The sequence below is a fragment of the Chelonia mydas genome, chromosome 17 (genome assembly GCF_015237465.2).
Source record: "Chelonia mydas isolate rCheMyd1 chromosome 17, rCheMyd1.pri.v2, whole genome shotgun sequence".
Lineage (NCBI taxonomy): Eukaryota > Metazoa > Chordata > Testudines > Cheloniidae > Chelonia > Chelonia mydas.
Genome location: NC_051257.2, coordinates 23,398,894 through 23,425,566, shown reverse-complemented (window position 1 = coordinate 23,425,566; position 26,673 = coordinate 23,398,894). Strand labels below are relative to the sequence as shown.

Below are 26,673 nucleotides of genomic sequence, written 5' to 3'. Positions count from 1 at the left end.
AAGGGAAGGGGAGACAGCAGGATCTCACATGTCTCCGGCTGGTGTCTTTGCCTGTGCGGCACTGTTGACAGGGTGTCCCTGCTGATGTTCTGAGGTCTGAACTGCATGATGATGATGATTAGACCTTTGGGGTCCATGGGCGAAGTACAGAGTCCCTCAAGTGAAGTGGAGTCCTGACTGGCATTCCCCCTCCTCCAGAAATCCCTCCATGAAGCCACACGTCCTAGCCCCCAGAGTGGCTGTTGGTTGGAATAGTCCATCCTCTCATTACTGTGTTCGCCATTTAGGCCTAACTTCCGATTTGCCAAGTTTGGTTCATTAACATCCAGTCCCTTGCCTTTTTCATATTCATAGATTCCAAACCGAAAGGGACCGCTGTGATCTAGTCTCACCTCCTGTATAATGCAGGACAGAGAACTGCCCCATAATAATTCCCTGAGCACATCTTCTAGAAAAACATCCAATCCACCATGACCCTTGGTAAATTGTTCCAATGGTTAATTATTATCTCATCGCCAAAAACGTGCGCCTTATTTCCAGTCTGCGTTTGTCTACTTTCAACTTTCAGCCATTTGATCATGTTATAACTCTGTGTGCTAGATTGAGGAGCTCATTATCAGATATTTGTTCCCCATGTGTAGGTATTTATAGACTGTAATCAAGTCACCCCTTATCCTAAAAAGAAAAGGAGTACTAGTGGCACCTTAGAGACTAACCAATTTATTTGAGCATAAGCTTTCGTGAGCTACAGCTCACTTCATCGGATGCATTCAGTGGAAAATACAGTGAGGAGATTTATATCCTAAGCAAGTGAGTGTGACATTTGGAAAAGCACCCATCCCACAGTGTTCAGACACCATCTGGCCTCTTGCTCATCCCGTCCTGTAATGTTGCAGCTGCCAGGTTTAGGTTTCCCTTGGCTGTGTCCAGCTGCCAGTAACTGCTGTGCCTGTGCTGTTCCAGGAGACCACGTGAAATACCGGTTTGAGATGGAAGTTGTGAGGATGGACTTTGACTTGCAGAATGTCTGGAGAGTTTCTGACATCAACAGCAATTACAAGTGAGTAACATATCAGTCAGACCTCACCCCATATAACTCCCTGGCAGGGCAGTGTAACAGCCAGACATCTCCCCACCCCTTTCCTCACCCTGGCTAATTACCCACAGCGTATCAGCCATATGTCACTCTTCACCCTGGGTTATGGAGTTGGAGCGGCACTGCACCTAAGCTAACAGGGGTAGCATAAGTTGCAGCAAATGCTGATGTATCCAGTTTAAAAGGTGGTAGGCATGGTTCTTCCATTAAAGCATTTTGGAATCTTGCAAAGCTGTTTCTGTTTGAGAATTCCCCATCCATACTGCTCCTTTTTTGATCAGTCATTGGCTCTGAAGTGTTCAGATCATTTGGAATAAAAAAGTCCCAGATTCCCATAAAAGAATGCACAACTCTCCTGCATTCTTTAGTCTCATTTTCTATGTCTCACAGTTTCTTTGTACTCCCCCATCAGTCTGTCTGTATCATAGAATATCAGGGTTGGAAGGGACCTCAGGAGGTCATCTAGTCCAACCCCCTCCTCAAAGCAGGACCAATCCCCAACTAAATCATCCATCTGGTGTCTCATGTCTTATGCTTCGATTGTCCCCCTTTTGGGGCAGAGATTGTGTGGTGGGTTGCCCCCCCTTCCGAGGTGCCACCTGACGTACTGGGGTACCACTGAGCCCGCCTGTTCCACCAGCCTGGGCTCCCTTACGCTGTCCTGCTAAGCCAGGCCCTCAAACCTCCTCTAGCACACACACAGGTAGGGACACACGCAGCTGCAGAAAGACACTGACACTGAAATCAGTTCTACATGGGAAGACTTTCAGCTAAGGAATTGCCCAGCATTCAAGTGCACTCCCCCTCTGGAGAGTAAACCCAAAATTGTATTGTCTTGCGCTGCACAGAGAACTTACAGCCTAAGCTAATTGAAATTCTCCCTCTCCCTCAGTATGGAGAGTGATAGGCACAGCTTTTTTCTCTTCCCCTCCCTCCCCCCCCAGTTATGAATTCCACAAACTGGGTTTAAAACAAAAACAAGTTTATTAAGTATTATTTTAAGTGACTGTAAGTGATAGCAAACAGATCAAAGCAGATTACCTTAGTAAATAAAAAATGCAAACTGAGCTTAACACACTAGATACATAGGATATAAATTAGCAGATTCTCACCCTGAGTGATAAACAGGCTGGCAGACTCTTAAGGCACAAGTTGCCTTGGCTTCCCCAGGTTTTCATACACAGGCTAAAGATCTTTCTAGCCTAGGACTGTCACTTTCCATAGTTCAGTCCTTGCCCCTCAGGTGTTTCCAGGCATTATGTTGTAGGGAGAGTGAGGTTCCCCATAATGTCATTTCCCCCCTTTTATATCTTCTCCCTACTTTCTGGAAAGCTCTTTTGCTGTGACGTGGGTCAAACAGTTCACATTGTGTAGTGCTATCTCTGAGAGGTTTCTATTGTACACAGTTCCTCGGGTAATACTTGTGATTGTGTGCATTTCCTCAATAAACCATTAACATTGTTTGGCCTTTTTACTGTTGTACCTGAAAGGCTATTTGTGGGTGTTTTCTACCTCAGGACATGTTTCAGTAACACATACGTAGCCAAACTTCAAAACTTCACATATGACAATAGCACATACAATCCAACAAGATATTACTGTTCAGCAGATCAAGACTTTCAGAATGACACCTCACAAGGCTTACTTTGTATGAGACATATCCTAATTATATGACAGTGGTGAATATTGGGGTATCAGGGTCATAGGTGCTGGAACTAGGGGTGCTGGGGTTGCTGCCACACCCCCTGGCTTGAAGTGGTTTCCATTATATACAGGGTTTACAGTTTGGTTCAACGGCTCTCAGCACCCCCACTGTACAAATTGTTCCAGCCCCCCTGGTCAGGGTGTCACAGATTGTCTTTGTTCTGTATTTGTACAGTGCCTAGCAGAATAGGGTCCAGTCCATGGCTAGGGCTCTGGAGCGCTCCCATAATACAAATAATAAATAACAATAATAGTAGTCTTGGAGCTTTAAGAAGAACTTCTGCTTTCTTTGTGCCAGGCTTCATGCCATCTGCTGCAACTAACAGCTGTATTTCCTTAAACTCAAACCAACATGTATTTCTAGTGAGCCTAAGTCCCCTTTCTTGAAACCAAACACACACTTCCCTCCATCTTTCCTCCAGCTGTTTCGCATGGTCAGTAAAGATATCCTCATCATCCATGGACCAAACAGCTCCAGGTAAATGACCCAATACTGAATCCATGGCCTTTTGGTAAGCCCAGAGCCTTGGGAAGTCCCAGAGGAACTCTACAGTATGTGCAAAAAGAAAAAGAGTACTTGTGGCACCTTAGAGACTAACCAATTTATTGAGCATAAGCTTTCGTGAGCTACAGCTCACTTCATCGGATACATACAGTATGCATCCGATGAAGTGAGCTGGAGCTCACGAAAGCTTATGCTCAAATAAATTGGTTAGTCTCTGAGGTGCCACAAGTACTCCTTTTCTTTTTGCGAATACAGACTAACACGGCTGTTACTCTGAAACCTGTCTAGGTACAGGGTGAGGCACTCTACTCACACCTTTATTTACTTCTGAGTAATTTTGTCAGCCAGCATCTTAGCCAGTCCCTGCTTCACAACTTGTGTCCTGGGTATGGACTGTGCCATAGCTTGTGGACTACTGGTGTGACTTTGTCATCTGCTGTCACCTTGTGACAATATCCATGACTTTGCCCAAGACCTTTGAATTAGATTAGTACAGGAATACAATTTGTATGGCATCATTCTCTGGAATTTACTGTTTGTTTCACCCATCTCCTCACTGGTGCATGTGTAAATCAGAACTGCTTTGCAGGGCTTTGGTGCTCCCTTCTGTCACAATAACTGTTCTAAAAGACTCTCTGGCCCCCCCGGTCTCTGTGAGCACATGCCTCAGGTCTGAGGCTATCACCTCTCTAGGGTGGAATCGCACGTCTCCTGCTCTAAGACCAGGCTGTGGGGCTGCAGTGCCCTGTCACTAACTTTGATCACCTCACAGGCCTGACTTGGGTTCAGTATCTGCAGTTCCGTTCCCTCCGGGAGATGACAGGGTGCTCACTGACCAGATGGCCTCCGTAAAGCCAAGTATCATTTATTTAAATCCAAAGCATTTAAGAGAAAAGAGGTCTTAAAACAATAAGCAGACTGTGTGCATGTCGAGCTTACCAGGTGTCTATCCATCTTCCCCATGGGATCCTGGTAAGTCTAAGCTTCTTATAGACACCCCAACACTAAACCTGACTGGGAATTTTACTACAAAATGTTTTTGTTGGAAAATGTCAATTCTTTAGGCCCTAAATTTCAAAGTTGGATTTTTGTTTTCTCTTCCAACCTATATGGTACTATAAATGCAAATGGGTATCTATTAGAAAAATGCTTCCTTTTGGACATAGTAATGGGGTCATTTGTTCAGTCGGTCAGAAATAATCTTAATATAAATGGAATTACAGTAGGAAACAAGGACCACAAATTAGCTTTATATGTGGACAACGTCATGGCGTTTGTTACGAATCCAGCTCACACACTACTAGAATTGCAAAAAGAAATCTTAAAATTTGGTGAAGGGTCAGAATTTAAAATAAACGACCACACGTCAGCACTCCTGGATGTATGTGTGAGCTCAGATCTACAGAAAGAAATAAAAACTAAATATAAATGGGTAATGACTTCAGTTAGATGCCTGGGAATACACATTTCTAAAAGATTGTAAGTTATGTAATATTAATTATAGTCCTTTCGTTAAGAAAATCAAAACATCTGGAAATTGGTCAAAATATGAAATTTCATGTTAGTCAAAATTGTAACAGGTAAATTAATGTCTTGCACTGAATTAACTTCCAAACACTTCCCATTTGAGTTCCAGGAAGCCTCATAGGTCAATGGCAATTTATGATAAATAAGTTCATTTGGGAAGATAAGAAATCCAGTGTTAAGCAACCTACTTTACAAAGGCCATCGCAAAATGGAGGCTTGGCTTTACCAAACATCAAGCACTATCACCAAGCTAGTCAGATCAGAAACCTGATGCACTGGATAACACCAAACCCTAATAAGCACTGGGTAGAGATAGAACAAGTTTCTTGTTGTGCAGTCAAACGCCACGTGATCCCCTGGATAAAGAAAACCTGTAGGTCAAAATCAATATATAACCACTCTTTTTTTTTTTTATGACAGCAACAGTAGAAATTTGGGATAATTTATTTAGAAAGCAGAACCCATACCCATGACATCCAATGTCCATAGTAGATAATATGGAATTTAACCCCAATAACAGCCAGGAAAGTTTTGACATTTGGGAACTTACAGGTATATCAGAATTCAGCCAACTGTTCAGAGACAATACATTTAGATCACTTGATGAAATAAAACAACTCTCAAAAGACCCCAAAATTGCAGTATATCAGTAACTACAACTGAGATTTTTCAGTCCATCCCCACAAAAAAGAAAACCTATGAAGAAAATTGACAGAATTTGAAAAAATACTCACTACATCCATGAAACATAAATGCTTACTTTCCACTACAAAGTAATTTCTAACTTACTTCGAGGAAATAACTATATTTCACGAGAAATTGGAAAGTTGAAGTAGGCATAGGTACAAAAATTGAGGAATGGGAGAACATATGAAACGGGAGGATTTCTCCATATATGGTGGATGTGCTCCAAAATTAAGACCTTTTGGAAAGCCATTGGAGGCTCCATAAGGGAAATAACAGGGTGTCAGCTGTCATATAACCCCCTTAGTATTTGTATTCAATTGTCCTGAAAACTCTGTCTTATGAAAGCCATAAAGAATTGATCATTGTTTTTGTAGTTGCTGCTGGAATTACCATAGCAAGGTGATAGAAGAGGAGTGATTCTCTTAAAACTATTGGCTGGTATCAAAAAGTGGGGGAAATTCTGATACTAGAAAAGCTAACTGATTAAGTCAAAGTTCTTCCAGGGAGAAAACAAAAAGATAAGGACTAAGAAGGATGGTGGAAGTTTTTGGAGTTTGCTGGAAGAGGGTCATCATTGGCCACCAAACCAGGAGTTTGAGAACTTCTGTTTGAATACTGAGAAAGGGAGAAACCCCTTCAACAACAGTCACAATTAAACTTAGAATTAAGATATTAAAATAAGGAAAATAGATAGGAGGAAATAGGAACAAAGCTAAATATTGTGTAAAAGTTATGATAGGACAACTAACAAACAGGTTACACATCTAAATGTAAGAAAATCAGAAATTTGGACCTAAACTTGAGATAATGAAAGACTTGAACCAACACAGTCAACTGACATGGCAGAAGAGGAAGACAGAATAGAAAAGCATCAGTCACAATATGTGATCAATACCGTAAAGCAGAAGAAAGTGACTAGTAGCAGGTCTCATCAGTACGGCTTCAGGGACTTCCCATGGGCCAGTTTATAACTTTATGTTTATGCTAAGCTTATCACTGTTTTAATATGTAAAGCAAATTAAATATGATTTGTTATAAAAACAATGTTAAAAAGGGAAAATGTCAGTTAATCAAAACAAAGTTTGTTTTTTTTATGGGAATGGGGAGGGAGGGAGAGCAAGTGCCCAGAATAACAAGCAGTCTGGTGGTCAGGACGCTCCCCTAGGTTGTAGTCTCCCGCATTCCAGGTGAGTGCCCTAACTACTAGGCTACTGGCTATTCTGGGCTCTTTCTCCTTCGAAAGGGAGAAATCTTGAAATCTCAAAGTTTCAAGGGATAGGAAAACTGTTTGGTCAATGTACATTGACCAAAGTGTTGGTTGAAGTTCTCCGACTGGTTTTTGAATGTTACGATTCCCTATGTCAGATTTGTGTCCATTTATTTTTTTGCGTAGAGACTGTCCGGTTTGGACCATCTTGATTATCACTACAAAAGTTTTTTTTCTCCTGCTGATAATAGCTCATCTTAATTAATTAGCCTCTTACAGTTTGTATGGCAACTTTCACCTTCTCTGTATGTGTATATATATATATATCTTCTTACTATATGTTCCATTCTATGCATCCGATGAAGTGGGCTGTAATAAATGTTAGTCTCTAAGGTGCCACAAGTACTCCTGTTCTTTTTGCGGATACAGACTAAGATGTCTGCTACTCTGAAACCTCTCCCACATGTCCAAGCACTCATTTTGACTCCTTGACCTGGAGGAGTGTTCCTCTCTCTTTTCTTGTCTCTCTCTTTTCCCTGTCCCTGTTTAGGGACAGGTTGGCTTGCTTTTACAAGGCTTGGGGCTCAATCACCACCAACAGCTGGGTCCTAAGCACCATCTGATCGAGCAGTGCCATCCAGTTCTTCTCCATCCCTCCCCATCCTCCTTCAGGGACCCCATTCACAAGATACTGCTCCTCAAGCAGGTGTGCTCGCCGATGGTGCTGGGGGCGGTGGAGGAGGATCCACCAGAACACCAGGGTCAGGGTTTCAATTCCTGCTACTTTCTGCTGCCCAAATCAGGGGGAGGGGTGGAACACTAAAAACCCATTCTCAACCTTCGCAGCCTCAACAACTATATCGGGTACTTGAGGTTCCAAATGGTCACTTGATCAACAATCCTCCCCGCGTTCTCAGAACAACTGATTTGCTGCCCTGGACCATCAGGATGCCTACTACTTTCACATGGCAGTTTTGCTGAGCCACAGAAAATGCCATAGATTTGTCGTAGCGGAGCGCCATTTCCAGTATACAGTGCTTCCGTATGGCCTCTCTTCTGCTCCTTGGGTTTTTAACAAATGCATGCTTGTGGTGATGGCATACCTCAAGAAGAAAGGGATCCACATCTTCCCATACCTAGATGACTGATTACTGAGGGCCAGGTCCAGAGATGAAGTCCTTTCCCACGTTGACACTATACTATGCTTGCTCAACCATCCGGGTCTCATCCTAAACGCTAGACGTTTTTGTTCCTAATCAGAAAATCAAGTTCATTGGGGCCCTAACAGACTCTATGAGTTTAAGAGCGTTTTTGCCAACAAACCATTTTCAGGCAATTCACCACCTCTGTTTCAGTCTGCAATCTCAGCCCTCCATTCTAATGTGCCTTAGGCTTTTCGGCCACACATCCGCTTGCACACAGGTGGTCCGGTTTGCAAGGTTGCATCTTCGCTCCCTTCAAACGTGGCTCAGCACACTTTAGTGTCCAACTCTTTACTCCTTGGACAGATTGGTCCATCTCCCTCCACTGGTTTTGGAATCCTTGCAGTGGTGGAAACTTCTGGAGAATGTTTGTCAGGGTGTTCCCTTCGTCTGGTCCTTACCAACCAGGTCTGTTGTCACCAACACATCCCTAATAGACTGGGATCGCTGAAAGTTCAAGGTCAATGGTTGGAGTAACAGTCCTCACTGCATATTGAAGTGTTGGATCTTCAGGCCATTTACAATATGTGTCATAGAATACCAGGGTTGGAAGGGACTTCAGGAGATCATCTAGTCCAACCCCCTCCTCAAAGCAGGACCAATCCCCAACTAAATCATCCCTGCCAGGGCTTTGTCAAGCCTGACCTTAAAAACCTCAAAGGAAGGAAATTCCACCACCTCCCTAGGTAACGCATTCCAGTGCTTCACCACCCTCCTAGTGAAAAAGTTTTTCCTAATATCCAACCTAAACCTCCCCCACTGCAACTTGAGACCATAACTCCTTGTTCTGTCATCTGCCACCACTGAGAACAGTCTAGAGCCATCCTCTTTGGAACCCCCTTTCAAGTAGTTGAAAGCAGCTATCAAATCCCCCCTCATTCTTGTCTTCTACAGACTAAACAATCCCAGTTCCCTCAGCCTCTTCTCATACGTCATGTGTTCAGTCCCCTAATCATTTTTGTTGCCCTCCGCTGGATGCTTTCCAATTTTTCCACATCCTTCTTGTAGTGTGGGGCCCAAAACTGGACATTGTACTCCAGATGAGGCCTCACCAATGTCGAATAGAGGGGAACGATCATATCCCTCCATCTGCTGGCAATGCCCCTACTTATACATCCCAAAATGCCATTGGCCTTCTTGGCAACAAGGGCACACTGTTGACTCATATCCAGCTTCTCGTCCACTGTAACCCCTAGGTCCTTTTCTGCAGAACTGCTGCCTAGCCATTTGGTCCCTAGTCTGTAGCAGTGTATGGGATTCTTCCGTCCTAAGTGCAGGACTCTGCAGTTGTCTTTGTTGAACCTCATCAGATTTCTTTTGGCCCAATCCTCTAATTTGTCTAGATCCCTCTGTATCCTATCACTCCAGTGTATCTGCCACTCCTCCCAGTTTAGTGTCATCTGCAAACTTGCTGAGGGTGCAGTCCACGCCATCCTCCAGATCATTTATGAAGATATTGAACAAAACTGGCTCCAGGACCGACCCTTGGGGCACTCCGTTTGATACCGGCTGCCAACTAGACATGGAGCCATTGATCACTACCCGTTGAGCCTGACAATCTAGCCAGCTTTCTACCCACCTTACAGTCCATTCATCCAGCCTATACTTCGTTAACTTGCTGGCAAGAATACTGTGGGAGACCATATCAAAAGCTTTGCTAAAGTCAAGAAATAACACCTCCACCGCTTTCCCCTCGCACTTCTCTGCACCTTATCGGGGCTCAGTGGTTCACATATGTACCGACAATACCACTGCAATGCATTAAATGAACTGGCAAGGGGGAACATGCTCTAGGATGCTCTGCCAAGAGGCAATCAGGTTGCGGCAGTTTTGCATCAAGAAGAGGAGCACTCCGATAGCCGACCACTTGCCCGGGGTCCAGAATCAGCTCATAGACTGTCTCAGCAGGAATTTTGCCCCCTAACCATGAGTGGTCTCTGAAAACAAATGTCTGGGTAATCTCCACAGCTTGGGGCATTCCAACGATCAACCTGTTTGCTACAAGGGACAACAAGAAATGTCATATGTTCTCCTCTGTTCAGGCTCCCTGTCCAATGCTTTACATCTCAGCTGGCAGTTCACTCTCCTGTATGCTTTTGCCCAATCATCCCACAGGTTATCATCAAGCTGAAGATGGATTGGGCCAAGCTCATTCTCATCGCCCTGGTGTGGCTAAGGCAGTGCTGGTTTTCCAACCTTCTCGCACTGTCAGTTCCGTCTCACGTACCGCTTTCTCTCCATCCCAACCTACTCACACAGAACCACAGTCACGCTTTATGTACCAGGCTCAGCTCCCTACATCTCACAGCGTGGCTGCTTCATGCCTAAATGAGGAGGAAAAGTGGTGTGCAGCAGTTGTTCAATAAGTCCTACTCAGCAGTAGAAAGCTCTCTACTGGAATGGCCTGTTCAACTAAATGGAAGCGGTTTTCGGTGTGGCCATTGGCCTGCAGAATTCAACCAACACTGGCTTCTATCCAGGACATCTTGGAATACCTGCTACACCTTCAGTCATCAGGCCTTTCACGTAGCCTATTGAGAGTGCATCTGGTGGTGATATCAGCGTTTCGTCCCCCTATTCCAGGAATATCCCGTCTTCTCCAATCACATGGTGGCAAGATTCTTAAAAGGGCTTCTTCATCTCCATCTCTGGTCCGAGAGCCAATTCCTCTGTGGGACCTTAACACAGTTCTAGTAGCTTTAATGGGACCTCCGTTCGAACTCCTGGCATCTTGTCCCCTTCCGCTTTTGAGTCCCTGGTAGAAATAACATCCACAAGGAGTCTGTGGGTTGCAGGCTCTGATGGCAGAGCCTCCTTATATGCAGTTCTCCAAGGACAAAGTAACTTTACGACCACATCCCAAATTTTTATCTAAAGTGTTGTTGTGTCTGTTCATTTGAACTAGGCTGACTACTTAACTGTGCTCTTTCCGAAGCTGCATTCATCTCCGCAGGAGCAGCATCTCCATATGGTGGATATTAGTCTTCATTTTCTCTGAAAATCTATCTGGATAGAAGTCAGCATTTGGTACTATAGGCACAGTGTGCTGAAGAATCAGAGAGGGTGCAGAACAGGGAAGAAAATTGGCAGCATGTGACCTCCAGAAGAAGAAAGACGAGAACGCATGTACCCCCAATGCAGATAGAGGTAAGAAACCATTTTCAAGCTCTCTGCACAGATACTACGGCGGAGAATGGTTTGGAAGAGCTATCTGAGGGAAGGGATCAGGAGACCCCATCAAGGGAGGCATGGGATGCATTGTCCTAGGGGTGGGGGCTCCATGACCAAACTTCCCAAGAGGAGACGGGTGGTGGTGGTCAGGTACTCCCTCCGAAGGGGGACAGAGTCATCCATCTGCGGACCAGACCGTGAGACTCGAGAAGTGTGTTGCTTGCCAGGAGCTAAAATTCAGGATGTGACAGAGTATCTGCCAACACTGATCAAGCCCTCAGACTGCTACCCCTTCCTATTTCTCCATGTGGGCACCAGTGATACTGCCAAGAATGACCTTGAGTGGGTCCCTGCAGACTATGTGGCTCTGGGAAGAAGGATAAAGGAGTTCGAGGCACAAGTCATGATTCGTCCATACTCCCTGTTGAAGGAAAAGGCCCAGGTAGGGACCATCGAATTGTGGAGATAAATGCGTGGTTGCACAGGTGGTATCAGAGAGAGGGCTTTGGATTCTTCAACCATGGGATGTTGTTCCAGGAAGAAAGATTGCTAGGAAGAGATGGGATCCACTTGACTAAAAGAGGGAAGAGCATCTTCGCAGGAAAGCTTGCTAACCTAGTGAGGAGGGCTTTAAACTAGGTTTGCCGGGGGATGGAGACCTAAGCCCTGAGGTAAGTGGGGAAGTGAGAAACCGGGAGGAAACACAAGGAGCAGGGTGCAACAGGGGAGGCCTCCTGATTCACTCTGAGAAAGCAGGGCAATTGGCTAGTTATCTTAGGTGCCTGTACACGAACACAAGAAGCCTGGGAAACAAGCAGGAAGAACTGGAAGTTCTGGCACAGTCAAGGAACTATGATATTTTTGGAATAACAGAGACTTGGTGGGGTAACTCACATGACTGCAGCACTGTCATGGATGGGTATAAACTGTTCAGGAAGGACAGGCAGGGGGAAAAAGGTGGACGAGTTGCACTGTATGTAAGAGAGCGGTATGATTGCTCAGAGCTCCAGTATGAAACTGGAGAAAAGCCTGTTGAGAGACTTTGGATTAAGTTTAGAGGCAAGAGCAACAAGGGTGATGTCGTGGTGGGCATCTGCTATAGACCACCAGACCTGGAGGATGAGGTAGACAAGGCTTTCTTCAGATAACTAACAGAAGTTTCCAGATCACAGTCCCTGGTTCTCATGGGGGACTTCAATCACCCTGATATCTGCTGGGAGAGCAATACAGCAGTACACAGACAGTCCAGGAAGTTTTTGGAGAGAGTTGGGGGACAACTTCCTGGTGCAAGTGCTGGAGGAACCAACTAGGTGCCGGGGTCCTCTTGACCTGCTGCTCACAAACAGGAAAGAATTGGTAGAAGTAGAAATGGGTGGGAACCTGGACAGCAGTGACCATGAGATGGTTGAGTTCAGGATCCTGACAAAAGGAAGAAAGGAGAGCAGCAGAATACGGACCCTGGACTTCAGAAAAGCAAACTTTGACTCCCTCAGGGAACTGATGGGCAGGATCCCCTGGGAGAATAACATGAGGGGAAAAGGAGTCCAGGAGAGTTGGCTGTATTTTAAAGAATCCTTATTGAGGTTACAGGGACAAACCATCCCGATGTGTAGAAAGAATAGTAAATATGGCAGGCGACCAGCTTGGCTTCACAGTGAAATCCTTGCTGATCTTAAACACAAAAAAGAAGCTTACAAGAAGTGGAAGATTGGACAAATGACCAGGGAAGAGTATAAAAATATTGCTCGGGCATTCAGGAGTGAAATCAGGAAGGCCAAATCACGCCTGGAGTTGCAGCTAGCAAGAGATGTTAAGAGTAACAAGAAGGGTTTCTTCAGGTTTGTTAGCAACAAGAAGAAAGTCAAGGAAAGTGTGGGCCCCTTACTGAATGAGGGAGGCAACCTAGTGACAGAGGATGTGGAAAAAGCTAATGTACTCAATGCTTTTTTTGCCTCTGTCTTCACAGACAGGGTCAGCTCCCAGATTGCTTGACTGGGCAGCACAGCATGGGGAGAAGGTGAGCAGCCCTCAGTGGTGAAAGAACAGGTTAAGGACTATTTAGAAAAAGCTGGACATGCACAAGTCCATGAGGCCAGATGCAGTGGGTGCTGAGGGAGTTGGCTGATGTGATTGCAGAGCCATTGGTCATTATCTTTGAAAACTCCTGGCGATCGGGGAGGTCTCGGATGATTGGAAAAAGGCAAATATAGTGCCCATCTTTAAAAAAGGGAAGAAGGGGAATCTGGGAACTAGACTGGTCAGCCTCATCTCAGTCCCTGGAAAAATCAAAATGGACTCCTGAGGACCTGCTCCATGAAGCACTTGGAGGAGAGGAAGATGATCAGGAACAGTCAACATGGATTCACCAAGGGCAAGTCATGCCTGACCAACCTGATTGCCTTCTATGATGACATAACTGGCTCTGTGGATATGGGGAAAGTGGTGGATGTGATATCTCTTGACTTTAGCAAAGCTTTTGATATGGTCTCCCACAGTATTCTTGCCAGCAAGTTGAAAAAGTATGGATAGGATGAATGGACTGTAAGGCGGACAGAAAGCTGGCTAGATTGTCGGGCTTGATGGGTAGCGATCAACGGCTCGATGTCTAGTTGGCAGCTGGTATCAAGCGGAGTGCCTCAGGGGTTTTATTCAACATCTTCATTAATGATCTGGATGATTGGTTGGATTGCGGCTTCAACAAGCTCGCAGATGACACTAAGCTTGGGGGAGAGGTAGATACGCTGGAGGGTAGGGATAGGGTCCAGAGAGACCTAGGAAGATTGGGCCAAAAGAAATTTCTTCCCTTCCAACCCTGATATTCTCTACGATTCTTTGATAATATCCTGTATCAAGACCACATATGAAATAGCTTTGGCTACACCCCGTCCGTCATTGCGAGCTCATCCTACAAGAGCGAAAGCAGTCTCAATAGCATTCCTCAGAGACATCTCAATGGTGGGCATTTGCAAGGCTGGTACGTTGTCCTCTGTCCATCCATTACGTCATAACCGCATCTTCCAGGGCAGATGCACATGTCGGTAGGGTGGTTCTGCAGTCCTTGGTTAGTTGGACTCCGAACCCCTCCTCCTGGTTGGGGGGTGGTACTAGTCAGTCACTTAAGTGGAATACATGACTGCATCCACTTGAAGCAGAAGAAACAACAGCTATTTGCTGAAACTGTGGTTCTGAGACATGATGCAAATGTGTTTTCCACAACCACCCTCCATCCACTCTGCATCAGAGAATAGTCTGGGGGGTAGGTGCAAAGGAACTGAGGGGGGTCAGGGCACCACCACCTCATGTAGCCAGGGGAGGGGCTATGGTTACAAGGCGTGAGTGCTGGCCCTCCATGGGTACTGCTAGGCAAAATTCTTCAGCTCCAATGCGCTGGGCATGCACACACCAAAGTGGAATACATGTCTGCATTGCATCTCACAGAACCAGTTACCATTTTTTCATGGTTTGTGTGTATAAAAAGATCTTCTGTACTTTCCACAGTATGCATCCGATGAAGTGAGCTGTAGCTCACGAAAGCTTATGCTCAAATAAATTGGTTAGTCTCTAAGGTGCCACAAGTACTCCTTTTCTTTTTGCGAATACAGACTGACACGGCTGCTACTCTGAAACCAGTAATTATTTTCTTTCACTCTCTGTGTCCATTACCACCTTGAGTCTATTTACAGTCTCACTTTCCCTTACTTCTGAGTGCACAGAATAATCTCTTCTGCCTCCTGAGTCAGGCACACTATCTCAGACAGCTTGCACGCTCCTGCTCCCTTCTGAGGCTGCTTTAGTTCAGAATTTCGGTGTCCGGTTTTTGCATTCGTGGCTTTCAGCAAACTCTAGCCCAGGGCCTCACTCCCTTACAGTGCTGACTTTAGCATTTGCCTTGTGTGTGTGCGGACAGTCCCCAACGATTGCAGAGACTTACCGTTTACAGTGGCAAAATCCATATTTTGTGCATCTGCTGAAGCATCATCTTTGGGACTGACATGTCTGTGAGCTGTAAAGTGAGAGTGCTCTGTAAGTGTCACAGCTGCAGGCCTAGCAAAGAGTTCTGAGTTCTGCCTGTGCTGATAGTCGTGCTATTGGAACTGCCTTTCTTAGGGTTAAACCCTCTTGTTGAAAGAATCTTTCATGCAATGTTTTGTGCACATGTAACCCACTAGTTAGTTACAGGTCCTGCTGTGTGTCTTGGCTACAGAGAGTGAGAGCCTGTAACAGCCCCAGTGAGGGAGCTCTAGCTCAAACTGTAGCAACTCATGCTTTTAGCTCTGGAGCTTCAGTCCCTGGTGGGTTGGCCAAGATGATGGCCATCGCATACACCCTTCTGCGTGAGTTGATTTCTAGTTATGTCTGATTCAGATGTACCAAAATCGCGAGACTTGGTTAATATCCTTAGCATGTTTACGTGAGTCATTGGATTGACTAACCTTCTGCATTCTCCCTGAATTTGCAACATTCAGATATAATAATGTTATGTAGAGTAAAATATGCTTTTGCCTGTTCAGATGTACCTCTTTTGGATAGTAAATTAGCTTACAATCCCTTGTATGGGGGTTCCATGTTCCACGGTTTAGACCCTGTACACAGCCCAGTTTTAAGGGCCACCTTTGTCTCTTTCTCCCAGGCACCCCTAATTCTGGATGGGAAGAACCACCCCTAGCCTGTGTTCTTGTTAGTCAAGTTCAGACAAACCTGAAGATCTCCTCTGTTCTCGCCTCATAAATATAGTGAGGTGCATATTCCCATGGCTGGGCTCTGATTGACACCTTGTCACTTTGATTTCTAGACTCTGTACCAGTTACCCTCAGAAGCTGCTAGTTCCTGTCTGGATCACTGACAAGGAGCTGGAGAATGTGGCTTCCTTCAGGTCTTGGAAAAGGATTCCTGTAGTTGTGTACAGGTAAAAAAGAATCGACAATAGCTGCCCTGTTGCTCATAGTCCATTGTACACAATATCATGAACCCAATCCATGGTGCTAGCTGAGGAATTAGAGAGGATGAGTGTGATGCCCATGTTCCAGTGAGCAATCATGGCAACTCCCTGGGGAGGGCAGCAAGCTGAACTCTGCACGTGCCTGGTTTAACTCGGTATTACTGAAGCACTTATAAATCAGGTTGTGTGTACCACCTTGCTCCTCATTGGTGCTGTTAGAGCTTGAAGGCAATTTGAGATCCCTATAGAAGCCTACATAGGTGAAGCACCAGTGCTACTGGCTCATATAGCTGTTATAAGTCTGTTATGCAGAAATAGTGCCGTTCTGCGGTGTGCAGCTACACGCTATACTTACGGATACTATATAGAGGGTTAGTGTGGTGCTCCCTGCCTGAAAGTGTGAAGCTGGCCTGGGCCCTGCATCTCTCTTCTCACCCCCCCCCCCGCCCCCCCAATAGAAGTCAAACTACGCCTGTGCCTGAGGGTCCTCTCGCCCAGCAGCCAAAGCCCGGAGCCCCGGCACCCTGCAGAGCTTCCTGCATTGAAGAAAAGCAGCACCATACAGCTGAGCACACCTATGCTACCTTGGTGCATGTTTTATTTGAAAAATGGTATGTGACCCGAAGACTGTTCTAACCATACACCCGCACCAGAGAAGAGAGCTAAGGCGGGGATATGACCTGAACTTTTGCCTTTTTTGACTGAGTGTTCATCTCTGCAACCTTGCCATTGTTCTAACAGTTTTTGTGTAGAATCCCTTAGTTGCTGGTAATTTACAGCCCATAGTTCTGACTCTTTGCAGGTTTGTATCAAGGTTTGAAAATGAGATGCTTGTTATGCATTTTCCCAGCCCTTAACGTTTCTTTAATGTGTCTAACTGAGGATCTCCTGACCAGGGTTTACATTGTTGATACAAATGGCCATCATAGCTTAACCTCCGCTGTGCCTCCTGTGTTTGGTACAGAGCCATTTGATGCAGGCTTATGGATCTTATTCATGCTCATCTCCCTTGGGAGAGAGATGTCTCAGAATCATTCTGTGGCAGTCTGCTTTGGCACCAGTTGAACCAGCTCTGGCCTCAATCACATCAGTGCTGATAGCTGCAACTCCAGCAGCCTATTGGACTTGGCACCAAGACCCTACATATACTGGAGAGTACCCCCAAATCCCATGTTCTCAGCACTGACATGAGATCTGTCCCATTCCTCACTAGTAGGGCCCTGGTGACTACCAAGCTTCACTGTCTGGAGCAGTACCCAGTGTAGCTGAAGCTTACTGAGATTTGGGCATATCTTCGGTTGGTGCTGAGAGCAGGTGTTTCTCCCTCCACTTACCCCATTTGTGTGCACGCAGATTTTTCGCTGTTCGTTGCCATGTGATCAGGTTCTCTTTGTGAACATTCTTTACCACTGTTGCCTTGGACAGTAGCCAAGGTGTAATATCTGTAGGTGCTGGCTTCATTTTCTAGGGCACTAGTGTCTGACTTTTGTCTCCTGAAGGCCAAGCCTATTATTTCAGAAAGGTCAAAGGATCCCAATCAGTAGTTCAGGGCAGATTCTCTGCTCTGTTCTGCTCCCTTCACACCAAAGGGAGTGAAACAACCCCCAAGTCCCCTCCTGGAATTCCCCTGGAGGCAGTGGGGGGGAATCCCTGGTAGGCATGAAGTCAGAGTATTTGGCCCCTATGCCTTTTTCCTACAGCTTCTTGCACAGAAGTCTGTGGTGGCATTCACAAAAGTTGCATTCCCTGTGGTGATCTTACTGGCCAAACATTTGGCCATGTCTGCACTACCAATGTGTGTCAACAAAAGTGATGTCGACACCCAAAAGTCGACATAATAAAAATTGCAGTTTCGTGTTCACACTTGCTCCCTCTGTTGCCAGGTCACATCCACAGTGGGGGCACCATCATCGACAGTGTGAGCAATGCACTGTGGGTACGTATCCCACAGTCCTTCTGTCACTAGGTGTTGTGGGACGATGGAGCGGATCGCGGCTCATCTTGGGACAGTGCTAAATGTCCCGTGATGCATTGCTTTTGTCCCAGCAATCCATGGGCTTTCTTTCGTGTCATTTTTTCAATGGCCCTTGTTTGCTGTGCACCCCGGCATCTTTGTGAGAAGGGATGGATCCCACACTGCTCTCCTATGCTCTGATAACTCTCATGAGGACATTACAGATGGCAGTGCAGTTAATCGTGAAGTTCCTAACGGAAGAAGACTTGCAGTCGCCCGACGTTCTGCGTGATATGGATAGGAACAACTTCAGATTGTTTTTAGCATTCACAGAACAGGTGCATAGGGTAGACCGTCGCGTTTGGGTTCAGGAAACAAACACTGAATGGTGGGATCATATCGTCATGCAGGTGTGGGATGTAGCAGTGGCTACAGAACTTTCGGATGCAGAAAGCCCCTTCCTGGAACTGTGTGCAGAGCTCGCCCCAGACCTGCAGTACAAGGACACCAGAATGAAAGCTGCCCTCTCGGTAGAGAAGCGCATGGCAATCGCTGAGTGGAAGCTGGCAACTCCAGACTGCTACGGGTCGGTGGCAAATCAATTTGGAGTGGGGAAGTCAACTGCGTTAATGCAAGTGTGCAGGGCAATATATCACATCCTGCTACAAAGGACCGTGACTCTGGGAAATGTGCGTGAAATAGTTGACGGCTTTGCAGAAATGGGTTTCCCTAACTGTGGAGGGGCAATAGATGGGACACACATTCCAATTTTGGCACCAGACCACCTTGCAATGGAGTACATCAATAGGAAGGGGAACTTCTCCATGGTGCTGTAGGTGCTTGTGGATCATCGTGGGCATTTCACTGACATCATTGCATGGTGGTCTGGGAGGGTGCATGATGCAGGCATCTTCAGGAACACCAGCCTGTACATAAAGCTGCAAGCGGGGACTTCCTTTCCGAACCAGAAGATTACAGTGGGGGGTGTTGAAATGCCCATAGTGATCCTGGGGGACCCTGCATACCTCTTTATAGCCGTGGCTCATGAAACCTTACACGGGACACCTGGACAGCAATAAGGAGCCATTCAACAACAGCCTAGGTAGGTGCCAGATGAAGTTGAATATGCCTTTGGCAGATTAAAGGCACACTGGTGATGCCTTTATGGCAGGTTGGACCTCACTGAGGATAATATTCCTATGGTCATAGCTGCATGCTATATGTTGCATAATCTCGGTGGAGCTAAGGGTGAAAGGTTTTCTCGGGCAGAGTGCTGAGGCAGACTGCTTGGCCACTGATTTTGAGCACCTAGATACCAGGTCTGTCAGAGGAGCCCAAAGGGGGTCTCTTCAAATCAGGGAGGCTTTGAGGCACCAAGTTGACAATGACCACCAGTAACATATATCTCTCTCTGAGTTGCTTCAATGTTGCATGACATGTAGTTTTCCTAAGGGGCAATGGTGACATTTGGGGCCTTAAATTCCTGTAATAAAGTGATTAAAATGCCTGTGCATGTATTGGCAGTGCCTGCAATCTCACCTTGTAGGAAAAAAAGATGATTTATCAGTATAAAAGTTTTGCTTTTATTGCACAAGAAACAGCACATGCAAACACAGAGATGCTTGGCAGGGAAGGGCAGACTCTCACAGCTGTGTTAGGTCCAGCTATCATTGTGAAAGTTGTCCAAGGGGGTGGAGTAAAGGGGAAACCGAGAAGTCCCAGAAGGTGGAAAGGAATGTGCGGGTGGAGTTGGGGGGGCCATGGAAAAGAGTTCTGAATGAGATGCAGGGGAGGTCGAGCACTGATCTGCTCAGTCTGCAGCATTATTAAGGACTTCAGCGTCTGCGTTTGCTCCTCCATTACTTTAAGCATCTATTCAGTAGTGTCCTTAACAAACTCCTAGTTCTCTTTTCTGTCCTACTGTTCGGGCACTCCTTTCGTTCCCTTTTTTCTGCATTGGAGCACTGCAGGACCTTCCGAAACATGTCGTCTTTGCTGCATCTTGGGCGCTTTCTTATCTGGTGGAGACACTCGGACGGGGTGCGTGGGGTGTTCATGAAGGCCATCTCTGGTGAAGCACAGGGGACAATGCACAGAAGCGGGATTGTTAAATTCACGCACAGCATTGAAACATTTCTATTAAACACACCTTTTGCAACATTGCCATCACTTTCTCACTGACCCTAGCCAGGCACACATCTCTGCAAACACCCAAAGCATGGTGAGTGTTGGCTGGTGGAGTGGGGGAGCTCCACATGGAGAAAAGAGCATACACTCTTTGCAAGGGTCGTGGTGCAGAATTCTAGAGAACAAACTCTAAAATTCTCTCACACTTTTCCATAGGCGTGGGTAAATCTAGTAGACATCTCACTGCTGAGGGTAAGCAGGGAAATGAGGGTACATCTACCCCATGCTTGTGGCTTCCACCCTGCTCCCTGAGCTGCTCGCTGATGTGCCACTTTGGTCCCTGCACAAGTGATTGCGTAATGGCGTGGGAAAGTTTCCTACAATGGGGGAAGGAACAGAGCTGCTCTGCCATGGAACCGTCAGCAGAGGATTGTCGAGTACCTCCGGGAAATTCCCGAATTTGGAGGATTCCCGTGAGATCTCGATGTGCATCAACACCCTGTTCCACTGTACTGATTAGCTACACAGGGAAATGTCCAGCTCACAGACGACACACAGCCAGCCTCCCATGTTTCTATGCCCTGAACCCACCTCTGCACCACACAAGCCACAGCCACTTACCAGGAGTCTCACCTCCTGCTTCTTGCTCCCCAGAGAGCGACTGCTGAGATTGGCTAGACACCTCTGGAGTGGAGAACAGTTCCTGGCTGCCTGCCCCATCGAGCGACCCCGCTGGGAGCTGCACATCCTCATCTAACTCCACCTCTTCATCAATAAGGTCGTCCTCTGGGTTAGGTCCTCTTTCTGCCACCGTCGTTCCCTCCAAAGTGTCCACAGGGCTCTTGGCAGAGGAGGTGGGGTCGCCACCGCGGATAGCGTCCAGCTCCATATAGAACCGGCAGGAGTTAGGTGAAGCACTTGAGTGACTGTTTGCCTCCCTCGTCTTATGGTACCCCTGCCTTGGCTCCTTTATCTTCTCTCTGCACTGCAGTGTGTCCCGATCATAGCCCTTTTCGCACAAGCCTCGAGAAATGTGTCCGTAGGTATCCCAATTCCTATGGCTCAAGCGCGGCTGAGACTGCACAGCCTCCTCTCCCCATATACTGATCAGATGCAACAGCTCCGCAGTGGTCCAAGTGGGAGAGCGTTTGCTGCGATGACCCACCATGGTCACCTGGAAGATGCAAAGAGACCTCTCCATGTGGAACCAGCAGGAAATGGAATTTCAAAAATTCCCGGGGCTTCTAAGGGGGAGGGGAAGATGGCTTTTTCCCCTGGCTGCAGGGCAGTGGAGTTCAAACTGCTGACCAGAGCGGTCAGGATGGGCATTGTGGGACACCTCCTGGAGGCCAATTAAAGCGATGAAATGAAGTGTAGTGTCTACACTGGCAGTATGTCGAGGAAAAAGTTGTCAGTCTCTCATTGGGGTGGATGTATTTAGTCACCAAAACTGGGCATTTTTCCTGACAAAAGTCACGTCGCAGTGTGTACGCTTTCACTGTTTGGTCGACAAAAGGCAGTTTTTGGCGACAAAACTTGGTAGTGTAGACAAGGCCTTAGAGTGGGAGGCAGCTGCAGTTTTGCATATTTTGATGTGCATCAACACCCTGTTTCACTGTACTGATTAGCTACACAGGGAAACGTCCAGCTCACAGACAACACACAGCCAGCCTCCCACGTTTCTATGTCCTGAACCCACTTCTGCACCACACAAGCCCTAGCCACTTACCAGGAGTCTCACCTCCTGCTTCTTGCTCTCTGGAGAGCAACTGCTGAGACTGGCTAGACACCTCAGGAGCGGAGAACAGTTCCTGGCTGCCTGCCCCATCGAGCGACCCCGCTGGGAGCTGCACATCCTTATCTAACTCCACCTCTGAGTTAAGTCCTCTTTCCGCCGCCTCCATTCCCTCCAAAGTATCCATGGAGCTCTTGGCGATGGGTCGCACCAAAGATAGCATCCAGCTCCTTACAGAACCAGCAGGTCTTAGATGAAGCACTAGAGCGACTGTTTGCCTCCGTCGCCTTATGGTACCCCGCCTCAGCTCCTTTATCTTCGCTCTGCACTGCACCATGTGCCAATCACAGTCCTTTTCGCACAAGCCTCGAGAAATGTGTCCGTAGGTATCCCAGTTCCTATGCTCAAGCACATCTGGGACTGCACAGCCTCCTCTCCCCATATACTGAGCAGATCCAACAGCTCTGCAGAGGTCAAAGCAGGAGAGCGTTTGCTGCAATAACCCACCATGGTCACCTGGGAAGATGCGATGAGACCTCTCCACACTGAGCAAACAGGAAATGGAATTTCAAAAATTCCCAGGGCTTCTAATGGGGAGGGGCGGATGGTTGTTTACCTGACTGCAGAGCAGTGGAGTTCAAACCGCTGACCAGAGCAGTCAGGGTGGGCATTGTGGGACAACTGGAGGCCAATTAAAGCGATGACATTAAGCATGGTGTCTACACTTGCACTTTGTTAACAAATGTAGAGGGGAAAAAAGACATCAATCTCTCGTGTGGGTGAGTGTATTTTGTCGCCAAAACCAGGCATTCTGCCCAACAGAAGTCGCCTCGCAGTGTGTACGCACTCGCTGTTTGGGTCGAAAAATGGCAGTTTTGGCGACAAAACTTGGTAGTGTAGACAAGGCCTTTGAGTGAACTCCAGGGCCTTAGGCCATCTGGCTGCCAAGTTCGCACCCCAATATACCTATTAGCTATTTGCTGTGTGCTTCATAGAAATTGTGCTCCTCTTTGTCATCAGAGGTCGGAGTTGAGGAAGTCAGGGCCATCATACTTTCTTTTGTAGGCATGATCTCGGCGCACATAATGCGTGAGTTGAGACATTGGCCCCTCACAATGAATCTGCTTTGAACAACGCTGGGTCCTCAAAGCAGGATGCTTGCCTCTGAGGAGGGGAACCTCGTCTTTTGCTGGCATGCTGTGTGGTGTGTCTGCAATGGGATCGCAAGTGAAACTCTCCTCTTCCTCAGACACCAGCCCAACGGAGCTGCAATCGCACGCTGCAGCCAGCCGGAAATCAGCTGGTGGGGCTGGCGCAACGCTGATGACGAGTATCTTGTCACCTCCATCGCCAAGGCCTGTGCCTTGAACCCTGGAGCAAAGACAGCCGGTGGAACTCCCCACAACAGCACCAGCGAAGGCACTGAGGCCTGCGACACAGACTTTGGTAAGATGGGTCTCTCCCTTCTGCTTGCTTCCCAAATTGGTCTGGGTAAGGCTCTCCAGAGCTGGGTCCCACCCCAGGGATGCACTCAAATGCTTGGCAGCTGTTTCCTGGTGGCTGGGGAAGTTGGTGTTGTGGGGTGAGATTTAAATGACACCCAGATTAACTGTTTAGGCCCTTTCAGGCCCTGACTGCACTATGCTGGGCAGGGCTTTAAACATGTGTTTTGTCAGTGTCTGGCTGCACTGGCCTAGCACCACCTGTGAAAGGCCAAGGCCCAGATGGGAGGAGTTGTCTGGATGTGGGGAAGTTCAGTCTGTCCTGTGTCTGCAGATTCCTCGCTGACGGCATGTTCGAGTGTGGAGAATGCAGGAGCTCCTCAGAAGCTGCTGATCCTGGATGCCAGATCCTACACTGCGGCTGTAGCCAACAGGGCAAAGGGAGGGGGCTGTGAATGTGAAGGTATAAAACTGCACACAGGCTGCTTAATAGCCGATCTCATGGCATCTCCCTGCTTGGACTCTTTCTTGTTGGACCCCTTGAACACACAGTTTGGACTGGGGCTGTCTTTGTATAGTGTTTCCAGTACACAGGTCTCTCTGGGGAGCAGTGGCAAGATTCATGCTGCCCCTTCTTCTTCTTGCTAATGTTGAGGGCCAGCTCCTTGATTACTGCGAGGCTGCCTGCTTCACTTTGCTAGGACAGGCTGCCCACCTGCTGCACATATAGCTCCCAGGGATCAGGAATGCAGTTTGGGAGTGAGGGGCAGCAGCTTCTGTTCTGTGGGCTGGATCGGAGCACCTGCAGTGAGATGCTCTGATTGCAGCAGATCCCATCCAACCTTTTCTGTCTGTTGTGTTTAGAGTATTACCCCAACTGCGAGGTAGTGTTCATGGGCATGGCCAATATCCACTCCATCAGGAACAGCTTCCAGTACCTGCGTGCTGTCTGCAGCCAGATGCCAGATCCCAGCAAGTAAGTGCCAGCTTGCTCTAATGCCACTCTCCCTGCCTTTTTGTCTTCCTCACCCTCTGGAAATTCTCATCTCCTCATTCCCACCCAATCCCCTGAGCCAGGTTGCCAGCTCAGGAATCAGAGAGGTTTTCTCCTGGGCGTGTTTACAGAGCTTGAGCATTGTGTTTCCTGTGATCAGTATTTACTATTGGGACATTGTTTCCCTGTACTTGGGGATACCGTGAACACACCATTCTCCTGTGGGCTTCAGAAGAGACCTTGTGGCTTTTGTGTCCAGAAAAAGTAGAATTTGGGGGCTGGATTCTGTTCTTCTTCCTGAATTGGCTGGTTCCCCTCTGTGGGAGCTGGTGGGGGAAAGGCAGCAGCATTTACTGAGGGCTCCAAAGAGTCTTGGGATAGACGTGTCATCTAGCAGAGATCTAACAAGCCATTTTCTTTCCTTTTACGTGCACTCTAGCTGGCTTTCAGCCCTGGAGAGCACCAAGTGGCTGCAGCACCTCTCAGTCATGTTGAAGACAGCAGTTCTGGTCTCAAATGCAGTTGACCGAGAGGGGCGCCCAGTGCTGGTTCACTGCTCGGATGGCTGGGACAGAACCCCGCAGATTGTAGCACTGGCAAAGATTCTTCTGGACCCCTATTACAGGACCATGGAGGTACCATGCAGTAGTGCTGTGCTGTTAGGTCAGCTTCTGTTAAGAAGTTGCTTGTGCCTGGATGAGCCTCAGACAGAAGTAGACAAAAGAATGTGGAGTGGAATTGTATTTCACAGTAAAGCTGCTTTGCAAAATGTCACAATGCTGGGTAACTGTACCCTGTATATATTCCCCCTCTGTGATCCTTCAAGGAGACCCACGCTAGGGACCCGGCTCCTCAGCAGTCACCTCTCTTGGGCAGAGACTTTGCTCTGTCTCCCTCCTGACTGGGATTGTCCAGGCTGCTCAGTTCCCTGCATAAACTGTGATATCTCTAGAAAGCCATGCCTTCTAAAAGGACAGCTTCTGCACTTCGCTTTTTTTCTAGAGTCTATGACCAATGTAATGGGTTGCAGTTATAATTTACTATGCAGCTCTTTATAAGTAAGCATATTTATTCTTAAAGTGAAAGCATTACAGGAAAAAATATATTAAAAACAATAAGAGAAACTTCATGCATGCCAAAAAACTTACCAGAGGTCACCCCAACTCCAACCTGGGCTCTGGTTGGTTGCAGTCCTTCAAAACCCACAACTGGATTTTCATCGTGGTTACCAATTCTTATCTGTCTCAGATTCAGACCCACCATGAATAATTCAGTCTTGCCTTTATATAGCTTGGACCTTTGATCTTGGCCTCTTATAACAATTGATCAGCAGACAATGGCTCACTCTTCGGGGCATAGCTTCAAAAGGCTGGGTTTTTGCATAATCAGAGGTGGGGAATTTGCATTCAGTCCCCGCTAGGTATTTCCCAGGAAAACCACTCACCACTTTTTGTTCCAAAAGTCCATTCTTGTCTGGCACATTGTTAAACAAAGTCCTTTGAACCCCCAGGTCTCACATCTGTCACATCTCCCCACCTTCCTTCTCCTTCTGAGAAGTTGCTGGTCCATAATAATACATAGACCACTCATTTAAGGCAGCGGATCCCAAAGATATTTTAACTTAATTCCAGAAGGTCTCCCAGTGATATTGTAGGAAATTGCCATATCTGTCTCACAACATTTTCAAGCGCTGCTGTGTTGGGGAGGGGTTTTCCCGCATATTCTTCAGGGATCTGTATGCCACTGAATTGTGATGCATCGGGCTCTCATGAGCCTCTGCCTCAGGAATGACCACTTGTGTTCAGGGCTTACAGCTTTCCCACTGTAGTCTCTGCATGGCACCCAAAGGGATTTGTTATGTGGATGTAGTAGCCACTGCTTCATATTTGGATTATAGCTTCTGAAAGTCTCAGTTCAGTGCTATGGAAAAGGCCTTGTCCTTGCATGAAGCCAGAGTAACACCAGCTTTCATTATGCTTTGCTTCTAACCCTAGCACAAGTGCAAGCTTCTCTCTAGCCCTCCAAGAAGCTCACTGGAGCTGCCTTGCCCTGCTTGGGTACCTGGCGCTGCAGTTAACATTCTTCTTTTTTTAACAGGGGTTTCAGGTGCTAATTGAATCAGACTGGCTGGATTTTGGTCACAAATTTGGTGATCGCTGTGGGCACCATGAGAATGTGGAAGATCAGAATGAGCAGTGTCCTGTGTTTCTTCAGTGGCTAGATTCTGTTCACCAGCTGCTCAAGCAGTTCCCCTGCCTGTTTGAATTTAACGAAGCTTTCCTGGTAAGAGCTGCACAAGCAAATGCGTCTTTATTTCTTGCTAAACATGAGCTAGGGCAGAAGGACAGCTGAGCATTTCAGAGCAGTTGTATTTGAGGAAAAG

General features: G+C 47.0%; 1 protein-coding gene across 10 annotated transcripts in view; it reads left to right on the top strand.

Annotated features, from left to right (window-relative positions):
• The window catches only part of MTMR4 (myotubularin related protein 4), a 132,472-nt gene that overhangs the window by 96,193 nt on the left and 9,606 nt on the right, over nt 1–26,673 (top strand). For 9 of the 10 annotated variants that reach the window (XM_037880259.2, XM_037880258.2, XM_037880260.2 and 6 more), the window contains 7 exons: nt 964–1,060; nt 15,892–16,005; nt 23,104–23,300; nt 23,631–23,759; nt 24,161–24,272; nt 24,730–24,925; nt 26,388–26,573. In XM_037880259.2, coding sequence (XP_037736187.1) covers nt 964–1,060; nt 15,892–16,005; nt 23,104–23,300; nt 23,631–23,759; nt 24,161–24,272; nt 24,730–24,925; nt 26,388–26,573 — 1,031 coding nt within the window. The remainder of the gene's footprint in view (nt 1–963; nt 1,061–15,891; nt 16,006–23,103; nt 23,301–23,630; nt 23,760–24,160; nt 24,273–24,729; nt 24,926–26,387; nt 26,574–26,673) is intronic. The other variant, XM_037880257.2, reaches the window with a different exon arrangement.